Source organism: Coregonus lavaretus (assembly GCF_964263955.1).
Source record: "Coregonus lavaretus genome assembly, chromosome: 10".
Taxonomy (NCBI): Eukaryota; Metazoa; Chordata; class Actinopteri; order Salmoniformes; family Salmonidae; genus Coregonus; species Coregonus lavaretus.
Window position 1 is genome coordinate 40697466 of NC_139997.1, and position 11295 is coordinate 40708760.

The following is an 11295-nucleotide window of genomic DNA, read 5'->3' on the forward strand; positions in this document are numbered from 1 at the left end:
ACCTCGCGGTGGTGATTCCACTGTGATTCAACACTTAATTTATTCACTGCAGGTGGTTTCAATTTCAATCCCACTGGTGTTAACCCCAATAGAATCAACACTCAGATATAACACTCAACACTTTTTACCTCAACACCGAGATTTTAACACCCAACATTTGCTGTGTAGAAAAATATAGGTTCTAGATCCAGACAGCTTGTAGAGTAATGTAGATGACCAGAATGTAATCTGATAGGCATAGCCTATTAGAAATAAGGCCTACAGCTCAGCGTAGTCTGTTGACTGTGACACCAAAATGCTTTAAAATTGTCCCAACTCCCAAGTAATGCAGTACTCCTGATATTCCACACTAGACTGCATCCAAGTCTCTTCCGACTTCTCCACAGATGGGTTGGAACCAATAATTTATATAAACCCTGGATTGCTGATGCTACGTATTGGCCAGTGAGAGGCTTTGAAGCCACCGGTCGGCCAGATTGGCACTCCCCAGAAGGAGCATTCCTCCATAGCAATGAATGAAATTCTATAGTATTTAAATTAAATGTTTAAAAGACCAAATTACATGTATTTAAGTATTTTTTGTTGTTGTAGTGGGGACAGTAACACTAGAACTTTCAAAAAAGTACACTTTAAGGAAAATGTTTTTATATGTTTTTTAATTGTTATGTTTAGCTCACATAATATAATTTCAAAGTATGCATTAAGGTGTCTTTAATAGAATAAACGTGGCAAAAACAAATGTAGACATTAATAAATTCATTTCTATGAAATCCAAAATAAAACAATTTACAATGAGGGGGGTGCCAAGATGGAGACATGGTGGTTTCAAAACATCATCTAAGGTATATATAAATCATTGGTTAAAAAAAAATCTGCTGGAACCTGCTAATGTTACTGTCCTCACTACAACAACAAAAATACTAAAATACACATTTTGTCCTAGAATTCCATTCATTCCTAGGGAAGACTGCTTTTCTGAGGAGTACCAATTTGGACGATTGGTGGCTTCAAAGCCTCTCAATGGCCAAAACATAGCATCAGCAATCCAGGGTTTATATATGTCATTGGTTGGAACGCGTCATCTGACTACAGCGCCTTTGTCTGGGCGCGCTGGCTTGTAAAGCAGGCGCACCGACCGCGGGGTCTTCTGGTTGTTGCATAAACAGTGAGACGCACAGTTACTTAACCCGAATGTTTTCAATTCATTCATACTGAGGAGGATACAGTTGAGTACATTCTTCTTCACAACAAAACCATTGTAGCTAGTGTTGTGCAACTCAGATGCGTGGTCGTTTTCGATTTATTTCATTTTAAACGTTGTCTACGGCCTACAAGAAGGAACATATCGAGACATGGAGAAATGCAGCGGGACAACGAAGGCAACTTCTAAAAAAAGAAACGCTTCCTCAACTGAGGCAAGTCTTCCAGACTGCAAAAAGCTGAAATCGAAGGATGGTGGCAAGACTAGCTCAAATAAAGTACAGAACAAGGGTAAGTGAGTGAGTCAAGGTTTTGAGTAGCCTAAAGTCTGCCTGGTATGCTACATAGAAAATGGCCATGTTCCAGAGCATCAAAACGACTGCAGCCGACTATCAACAAATCACTTTTAATCATAAATAAGGACTCATATTAGTCAGTCAGTCACAATTTACGCAAGATACATTGCGGGTTTGATCCTCTCGAACATTGCCAATGGTTTAAAAAAAAGAAATACGTTAGCCACCTAAAAATAATTTTACTTGCCTACAGAAAAGACTAAAATGGAGAAGGTCTCAAGCAAGAAAAAACACAAATTCTTGGGCAGCACAGAAGTTTCTCAAAGCTCTAAACATGCAAGCAAGAAGAAGATTCAGGATGGATGGCTAGAGGTGACAAAGAATGACAAAGGACAACTTCTATTTAAAGGTATGCCTACATCTGCAACTCTGTTTTAACACATAGACATTCCTTCCACAGAAGGCTCAGTCACAAGTCATTTTTCTTAGACTTCCCACAGTTCCAACCTAACATGTCACCAAAAGAAGTACTTCAAGCTGGCAGCTTTGGTGGTACCTACTTCAGACCAATATACTCAAGTGTCACAAGTGAGTAGCCACACAAATGTAAAATCATTACTTTGGATGTTATGACTTCATTACTAATGTAGGTTAACCACATTGCTAATCACACTTTTTTGTTTCTTTCATCATAGAACAACATTGCGAAGATGAATGGAAGGAGCTCCCTGAGGATTGGCTGAAAGGTTTGAACGTTCCAACACAGGTGATTATACGAAACCAAACCTACTCTATACACTGACTGTGTTTAGGCCTACCAAACCAAATTAACGATAAAACACCTATAAACACATCCATTGTAATAGAGCCACCCAAACAAGCCTGAACATTTAAAGCTGATAGATATAATGCAAAGATAAAGCATTATAAGACTTGTCATAAGCATGCCCACCAATGTTGTTATTATCTCATAATGATCCTGACTAAGTTAGACATTTTGAGTCAGCTGGAGATTTTCTGAAATATAAGCCCAATAAGACATTACAAGGCCAGGCTGATAATAAATAATAAAGCATTATGTGTGTTATCAAATATGTGTTTCCCCATGCAGGTGGCCTCGTCAACATACAGAGACAGGGTAAACACATACAAAGTGAAGTGTGGAGGCAGTCTAGAAATGTGGGAAAGCAGTGGATGGATTGTAACCCAGGATCCCTATGGGTGGTTTCAGTGGTATTGCAGGTATTTGCAGAATATATACAGTAGATTCAGACTGGGTATAAAAGTCTCCTTTCTATTCTCCTACATTATAGTGTCTTCTTCCTCAGAAATGTAAATTCCCTACAGGTTTTACCAGGGTCGGCGTACTAAGGATGATGAGCGTCAGATCGGGCGATGGGCAAAGTGTGCTGGGGTAAAAGGCAGGTGGAGAAATAATCTTATCACCAAAGTAGTCCGATCAGGCTGTGGCTTTGACAACCCAACAGTGTCTCCTGTTGTCAGACAGACATTACAGCACTGGGGGTACCGACTGACAAAGGAGGACTACAAGGAGGGTGCCAAGAGGGTTAAACCAAAATAACCTTGCACCCTGCTTCTATTCATTATACAGGTACAGCAGTGGAGGCTGATGGGAGGAGCTATAGGAGGACGGGCTCATTGTAATGGCTGGAATGAATTTAAATGGAACATTATCAAACATATGGAAACCACGTTTGACTCCGTTCCATTTATTCCATTCCAGCCATAACAATGAGCCCATCCTCCTGTAGCTCCTCCCACCAGCCTCCACTGGGGTACAGAAGAAGTGCATGAGTTCGACTATTTTATTTGCAAACATGTGTTTGATGTTTTTTTTATACTTTTAAACGCAATGTTTAATTTAATGTGACTTAAAATAAAGATGCCTAAATCCCTTTCTTGGAGCTTCTGTCTAATAGTTATTATCATGCGTCTTTCACCTCTTATGAAGTGTGTATTGTGTGCTGCAAAAAGAATGAGCTATAGAGCTCGTCAGCTTGTAGTCCTAAAACCCGGAAATTAGTTACCTTTGGTTTGTTCAGCCATCTGTAATGGAAGAAAGAATAGGGTTTTGGAATAAATAGGCTACATGTGCACCACTAAGTCAGAACAGTAGGTGAAATTAAGAGGGATTTGGGACCTAATTATTAGGGTGAGGCACATGGGCTACTAACAGTTTACTGCACAACATACACTTAGTATTACTTTCTTAGCTACAGTATACATATCTCCCTGGCATATTACATCATTTATGCAGCAGCATACAATACATTTTTGGACTCGCCTTGTTGTGCTGTGCTCACTTGAACAGGAAGGTGGCGCGGCAGTCCTTCGTGGGCAAATTTTGTCAAACTTTGTCATCAAAGTCTGGCATTCTCTGGTTTTATGGTGGAAAAAAACAAGGTCAATCATGATGATGTCAGTGATCTTCAGGTTGGAGCTCTAGAAAGAGGCCCGAGTTCCCGACTTGCAATTCCGAGTTCGATGACCGTTCAAAACGTATTTTCCCAGTCGGAGCCCGATTTTCCAGTTGTCTTGAACTCACTGAAGTCAGATTTCCCAGTTCCAAGTTTCCAGTTGTTTTGAGCATGGCAGAAGTCATGCTGGATTGACAGCATGGCCAATGTTGAATGTTTATCCTTTTAAGCTTGGAAAAGAGACCCTTAAATCCAGACTTGGGACCACACACCCACTCCACTGAATAGCAGGCTAGTGATTGCTTTGCAATGCTTGCAGTTAGCCACTGATTCCTTCCAAACCACTCATTGTTGAATTTGCAATTTCCAACTTGTTGTGTAATGTTTATGTCCAATGGCTGATGAGCACCAATACGTTTTATCTACAATCTACATTAGTTTATCTTCATATGACAAGGAAAGATTACTTTATCCTACCCCAGGTATTCCTTAAAGAGGTGGGGTTTCAAATGTCTCCGGAAGGTGGTGAGTGACTCCGCTGTCCTGGCGTCGTGAGGGAGCTTGTTCCACCATTGGGGTGCCAGAGCAGCTCTACCCTTAGATTTGGCGGTGACTTAGTGTCCCTATGAGTGACAGAACACTGAGCCAATCACGGCGCAACTAGAGAACATTACCAACCCCTACACTCCGTAGGTTCCTCTGACTGCCCCACCACCACAGAAACCCCTGCATTTTGGAGCTGCCTTACTCAAGAAAGCAAAAAAGAGACCAAGTTTGTATGCGGCTTTATTAACTCAATGATTTTGATTGTATTTTTTACAATGTTTGCAAACATATATGTGACACGTATTAATGCCAAAATAACATGCAAAACAGGCAATCAAAAAAAAAAAAACCTGCCCTGAAATGACAGGTCGCCACTGGAATTATGAAGCCTTTATGTGCTTTTTTTTATAACATTATTTTTCCTAAATTCACAAAAAGTAACGTTAGCTGATTTAAGATTAAGATCTCCTAAACCTGTGTTTACCACATAACTTATTTTCGGCGTTTATCCCAAAATGCCATTCATTTTCCTCATAGGCTTTGTCCATCGAACCATGGCGGAGTTATTAGTGCCTACAAAAAGACAGTTACTATTTATCTTAGCCTTTAGCGTCGTACAAACTATTAACGTCATTTCCTGATAAAATCAAAGAACGTTCAAATAGAATATGCACCAATCAGATAGTTAGATTTGTTGATCTCTATATAATTGACGGCAATTCTTCCAATCACTGCATGTCTTCACGACATCCGCCTCCTCTCCGTCAGCAAATCCGCTTTCTCAAGCGTTATCAAGGTTGTTCGTGAAATCCATTCTCTGTTCTTTGTATAGAGCTATTTTCCCTGCTTCGTGCGCTGGAATCGTATTGATCCAAACATTTATTTTGGTAAAGGTATGAAAAAAGTGTGGTTGAATATACAAAAATGGTGCTTTCATCTGAGAAGTAGCTTATATTAGTTAGCAATATGTTGCATTAATTTGCTAGGAAATAAACTATTGTGCTAGCTAGCTATGGTTAGCTAGGAGTGAGGATGGTTAGTTTAGTTAGCGATGTTGCTAGCCAGCTTCCCAAATGTATAAGGTAGCTAACGTTAGTTAGTTAGCTAACGTTAGTTATCGAACGTTGGCTAATACGTTTTAATTCGTTAACTAACAGATTGTTTCAAAATCGATGTTGGTTTGCTAGCTGCCAATGCACCATGCACGCCTTGAACTAGTTAGTTAGCTACCTAGCTAGCAAACAAAGGTGGCTTTCAAATTCGGCTAGTTAACGTTAGGTAGTTGCTTTACTCTATCTTGATAACATAACAAGCTAGCCAGTGATGTCGCATTTCATTACCTAGCCAATAGTATCTCTCAAAACGCCACTCTTTACAATCGACTATTTCCTTGCTAAACGTTAGGCAAAAATATTTTTTGACTGTGAAATTAGCAGTTATATAACTAACTAACGTTAAACACTCGTCTAGATAGCCAACTAACGTATATCGTTCCTCTGGCTTTGAAATCTTTCATTTAAAAAAACAACCAATTAACCCGATTATGTTCGCTATAATGTAGTGACTCTGTGTTAATGACTGTCCTTTTTATTAGATGCAAGGAAACTGGGGCCACCGTGGTGAACAGCAGAATCATGGCCCATCTAGACACCAGATGGAGAATCAGAAAAAACCTGGAGATAACAGCAATGGACAGCATGCAGATGAGCAGGAGAGCCCAAGTAAGATTGGATTCATTGACTCCTGAACTCTGTTTTGGAAGGAAATGAAATCCTCCTGTATTAGATGATTCTAATATTTTGCTTCTCTGTAGATGCTGGGATTACCATAGATCTACAGAACTTCAGGAAACCTGGAGAGAAGACTTACACTCAGCGTAGCCGTCTCTTTGTGGGAAATTTACCAACTGGTGTTACAGAGGCAGAGGTGGAGAAGTTGTTTTCCAAGTATGGCAAGGCAGCTGAGATTTTCATCAACAAGGACAGGGGGTTTGGATTCATTAGATTGGTAAGTTGCTAGTGTAGTGGATAACCAAGTGCATCGCTACTGCCTTACCAAGATCTATAAATGCTGTCGCCCCGGATTCAGAATTGCCTTGGCATTTCTAGGTCAGTGCTATTGACAGTGTCTCGAGTGAGTTGTGTTACGTTGAGAAGGGTTGTGAGTTCGCACCCCGGTCAGGTGGAATGGCCACTCTGTCACTAGCATATTCAAGAGATGGAAGTTATATTCCTCAATCCTAAATTATAGGGAAAACAGACTGGTTGACTGATATCACACATGATTTGCGCAACGATGTGGCTGGAAGGTGTGAGTTGTTATGAATCTGAACAGTTAGATAGTTAGCAACAGTGGGGAATAAAAGGTCGCTTCGTTTCAGCATGTATCTTATTGATACCATGTCTTGTTTTGAGGTGTTTTGACTGTCATGTCTGTGTTAATATGGCAAAAATTCGCTAGCTAATCAACAACTGTAACTAACGATGTATGTGAGACAAGTGCTCATTGTGTTTGTTTTCAACGAACATATGGAGACGAACTATAGTTATGTTGTCAACAGTCTAAAGGCGTCCACAGTTCGAAAGAGTTCGTGCATATATTATGACAACATTTTGTGACATTTTGGACTTTTTTCAGCTGTTCGGGCACACATTTTTTTCTGGAGGCAAGCTGAAGTTCGGAGCCGAAGTCTACACCCCTTCGTTGGTGATTGGTCAACAGTAGGGATGCTTCAATAGTCTTTGTCATTCAACCAGAGACAACTTGTTTTCATGCAATGTTTTTCATTGAGAAATACTGCACCAAACATCTTAGATGTGAAATTGCGTGACTAAGATCTCTTTGACAAAAATGTTATCTTAGATTCATTCTGACTTTTGAGGAAGTGTATACTGGCGATGGCGTCTCAAAATGGACAAACGGTGCTATTGCCGCTTTTTTCTCGTTTTTCAAGCGAATGTCTTTTAAGGGAGTATGCAAGCAGACATGTTTGGCTAGCTGAGTTCAGTTGGGCGCCAGCCAAACTGATGCATGCTGATGCCAACCTCGTCTGTTTTTCCCAATTGTTGCGCAAGCGTTGGTTTTGTTGCGAAACAACCAACCTTTGTATTCATGTGACTACTTTGGAAATGTTCTTATTTTATAATTTTCTACCAACAGGAGACAAAAACAGTGGCTGAGATTGCTAAAGCCGAACTTGATGAAACCTCATTCAGAGGCAGACAGTTGCGCGTGCGGTTTGCGACACATGGTGCTGCTCTAGCTGTGAGGAATTTGCCACAGTTCATTTCCAATGAGCTCCTGGAAGAGGCTTTCTCCTTCTTTGGCCAGATCGAAAGGGCCATAGTTATAGTGGATGATAGAGGGAGACCCACAGGAAAAGGGATTGTGGAATACACAGCCAAGCCTGCGGCAAGGAAGGCTTTGGATAGGTGTGCAGATGGAGCCTTTCTATTGACCGCGTAAGTATAATGCTGTAAATGTATTTTAAAAAAACATGTTGACGTTTCAAATGCATTTGTTGTGATGTTTTCAAATTGGCAAAAGTCATGCTGATTGTTTTCCGCTGTCAGATTCCCCAGGCCAGTAACAGTCGAGCCAATGGAGCAGTTTGATGAGGATGAGGGACTGCCAGAGAGGATTGTGAACAAAAACCAAGTTTTTCACAAGTGAGTAATCATACTGAGTTGGCATGCTTTCTCAGAATGCATTGGTCAGAACTGTGCGTACAACAATCTCACACTTTGCTGCTGAAAAGAGGTACAATCCATAACATGAAAATGTTGCGTACTGAGCTGTTTTTCTTGTGTAAAATCTCTCCGCCAGGGAGCGGGAGCATCCACCGAGGTTTGCTCAGCCAGGGACATTTGAGTATGAGTATGCCATGCGCTGGAAGGCCCTGTTGGAGATGGAGAAGCAACAGTATGAGCAGGTGGACAGGAACATCAAGGAGGCTCAGGAGAAGCTGGAGCAGGAAATGGAGGCAGCCAGACATGAGCACCAGGTTGTCCTGATGAGACAAGGTATGTATGGTCTCGGTCCACTCTAAAGATGCCTTATCAATACAAAGTTTAGGACACTGATGAACACAACGTGGTGTCTTATGGGAAAATGTGTATTCCTTGAAGTGTCCTACCACCAGATTTAGCCCAGATGTCAATCTTATACTACACCGCTTGAATGTAGTCCTGTTGGCAATTGATTCATATTGTTTAGGTCTATACACTGGGTGACTAACAATTGGGGTGTTCATCTCATTACAGACCTGCTGAGGCGTCAGGAGGAGTTGAGGAGAATGGAGGAGCTCCATAATCAGGAGCTGCAGAAGAGGAAGCAGATGGAGTTGCGTCAGGAAGAGGAGCGTCGCAGGAGGGAGGAGGAGATGAGGATGCACACCGAGGAGAGGATGAGGCGGCAGCAGGAGGGCTTCAAGGGGAACTTCCCTGGAAATGTGAGTCTTTGCTTCTTGACACTGGTTAAACGCACAGATTTAAAAGAAAAATCAATCATTATTCCTCAATACACAGAAATGAAAGTTGCCTAAAATATTTCTAAGCATCTTTACAATTGTGTTTTGTTTGTGGTTACTGGTATTCAGCAATTGGAAAAAGGACAAGTATTCGCTAAAACAACTATTTTGGTTGGATTCTGAAAGCTGTCTTGTTTAATGTATCTGATTTAAAGAATGCCTTTCTAATATAATAATAAATAATAATAATATGTTTTCATCCTTTTTTTTGTGGGAGCAGGAGATGCGGATGCACATGCAAGGTAAGTTTTCCATTAAATCACATTTTATTGGTCACATACATGTGTTTAGCAGATGTTATTGCGGGTGTAGCAAAATGCTTGTGCTTCTAGCTCCGACAGTGCAGTAATATCTAACAATTTCAGAACATATACCCAATACACACATCTAAGTAAGGAATGAATTAAGAATATTTACATATATGGACGAGCGATGTCAGAGCGGCATTGACTAAGATACAGTAGAATAGTATAGAATACAGTATATACATATGAGATGAGTTAGCGGTCAGATCTTCACTGAGCTATCAAGGGTACCGTGTTATCTAGTATATATTGCATTGGTTTGCTGATGTGTTGTCTGTTTTGGTTTGGTGTAGGTCAAGGAATGAACAGAAACTCAATGGGTGGTGGTGAAGGAAAGCCTAGCGGGCCCAACCCTGGAGCTGCCAACATGCCTGCCGAGAACCCCCCTTTAATGGTAATATTAGAGACCACTTATAATAATATAATATGCCATTTAGCAGACGCTTTTATCCAAAGCGACTTAGTCATGCGTGCATACATTTTTTTTAGGTATGGGTAGTCCCGGGGATCGAACCCACTACCCTGGCGGTACAAGCGCCATGCTCTACCAATTGAGCTACAGAGGACCGAATAACAAACAATATATTTACATACCAAGATTAACAAATGCATTGTGCGAACAGAGAACCAAATATGTATCCTGATAAAGTGTCATGTAAATATACAGCTGCAACAGACTCGCTTCAATTTTTCTAATTGTCGCCCATGTTACATTTCTTTTTTGTTTTCTCCAACAGGGGGCAGGAAACGACATCATGCCTGTAGGAGGCCAGCCTGGCTTCCCAAGGGCCCCCGGCCAAGGCCCTGCTGATTTTGCCAACAAGCGTCGCAGATTCTAAAATCGTCAATTCAACTTTTTTACTTTTCAAACTGTACTATATTTGAAGTCATACTTGGATTATTACATTTAATGTACTGTGAAAATTGTATGGGGAATATTCTGATTTTTTTTTGTTTTAAAATAGTGTCAAGTTGGCATTTTTCGTATTTCAGATGAATACTGCTTCTGTATAGACTTTATTTTTATTCCTCAAAACCAGTGGCGTAGTGGAGGGTAAACGCAGAAAAATGCATTGCATGTGTGTGGAGTGTTGCTTTTTTCACTGCGACCGGCGATCAGTTTACCCACCTATTTTTATACCACTACACCACCGCTCAAAACAATGTGCTTTTATATAGCAATAGTACATTTGTCACTCATTCTCTCTCTAAGCCTTTCTGAATAGCTTTAAATAAAATCTTAATTCCATGTAGGTTTTTTGGTACTTCATGTTTTATTTGAGTTAACTGTGTTAGAATGTAATCCTTTCCTTCAAAAGGCTGGTTCAGCGAAGGTATAGAAGACATGCATGAGATAATAATGTAATTGCCAGTAGTTACAAGTATGATTTGATGACTTGGCCTTTATTAAAGCATTTAGATTTTTACTAAAGCACTGCTACACTTATCAATCAGTGAAAATGATATGAAAAATGTATGCAGTCACTAACTGTAAGTCGCTCTGGATAAGAGCATCTGCTAAATGACTAAAATGTAAATATGATATAGTATAAAGATATTTGAGTGAAGCATACCATTGTTTCTATAGTCTAATATACAAGCTGGTGTACTGTAAAATAGGGGGTTTAACTCTTTATGGCCATTTAACATTGAACTCAACAAACAGTGTTTGTCTAAAAGGTCAACTTTTTTGCCAGTCTACAACTCACCACATTGACAAACTGCACTTGACATTTATTTACAGATCAAAACAAAAGGGTATATTGCCTATTGATTTGACATTTTTCAGGTCTGTCAGTAGAATCTTTCTTTGATAGTTGCCATTAAATGAAAAAAAGCTAGCTATGAGGTATTCCATGTTTCCAAAGGCAGCAGGAATGTGATGTGGCAGGACATCAGGCCTGGACCAACAGCATGCTGTTTTTAGTGCAGACCTTCATTTAGCTTTAAGACAGTCTCACAGATCTCAGGAGTAGCTGGTT

General features: G+C 40.3%; 2 protein-coding genes across 4 annotated transcripts; both read left to right on the top strand.

The window, feature by feature from the left end:
* The first annotated feature begins 1084 nt into the window (after window positions 1-1084).
* Window positions 1085-3416, top strand: LOC311136432 (uncharacterized protein). Of its 2 annotated transcripts, XM_084170558.1 has the most exons (7): window positions 1085-1491; window positions 1750-1905; window positions 1986-2084; window positions 2192-2262; window positions 2608-2738; window positions 2844-3116; window positions 3282-3416. In XM_084170558.1, exons 1-6 carry the CDS (start codon window positions 1353-1355, stop codon window positions 3076-3078), a joined length of 831 nt encoding a protein of 276 aa, XP_084026684.1. In that variant the 5' UTR covers window positions 1085-1352; the 3' UTR covers window positions 3079-3116; window positions 3282-3416. The 2 variants fall into 2 exon arrangements, with proteins under 2 accessions (XP_084026684.1, XP_084026683.1); XM_084170557.1 differs by lacking the exon at window positions 3282-3416 and having other exon boundaries at window positions 1094-1491; window positions 2844-3170.
* A 1854-nt stretch (window positions 3417-5270) lies between these two features.
* Window positions 5271-10566, top strand: LOC311136085 (non-POU domain-containing octamer-binding protein-like). Of its 2 annotated transcripts, none has more exons than XM_084170160.1 (10): window positions 5271-5373; window positions 6075-6201; window positions 6294-6487; window positions 7640-7941; window positions 8053-8148; window positions 8306-8502; window positions 8743-8930; window positions 9229-9250; window positions 9607-9707; window positions 10051-10566. In XM_084170160.1, the coding sequence occupies exons 2-10, from the start codon at window positions 6075-6077 to the stop codon at window positions 10150-10152; spliced, it is 1329 nt and encodes a 442-aa protein (XP_084026286.1). In that variant the 5' UTR covers window positions 5271-5373; the 3' UTR covers window positions 10153-10566. The 2 variants fall into 2 exon arrangements, with proteins under 2 accessions (XP_084026286.1, XP_084026287.1); XM_084170161.1 differs by having other exon boundaries at window positions 5307-5367.
* Window positions 10567-11295: the final 729 nt, after the last annotated feature.

Coding starts and splice junctions, on each gene's coding strand:
- LOC311136432 (XM_084170558.1), top strand. CDS start 1,353: ATGGAGAAATGCAGCGGGACAACGAAGGCAACTTCTAAAAAAAGAAAC. Junction 1,492..1,749: donor AAATAAAGTACAGAACAAGG/GTAAGTGAGTGA, acceptor ACTTGCCTACAG/AAAAGACTAAAATGGAGAAG. Junction 1,906..1,985: donor AGGACAACTTCTATTTAAAG/GTATGCCTACAT, acceptor CATTTTTCTTAG/ACTTCCCACAGTTCCAACCT.
- LOC311136085 (XM_084170160.1), top strand. CDS start 6,075: ATGCAAGGAAACTGGGGCCACCGTGGTGAACAGCAGAATCATGGCCCA. Junction 7,942..8,052: donor GGAGCCTTTCTATTGACCGC/GTAAGTATAATG, acceptor TTCCGCTGTCAG/ATTCCCCAGGCCAGTAACAG. Junction 8,931..9,228: donor AGGGGAACTTCCCTGGAAAT/GTGAGTCTTTGC, acceptor TTGTGGGAGCAG/GAGATGCGGATGCACATGCA.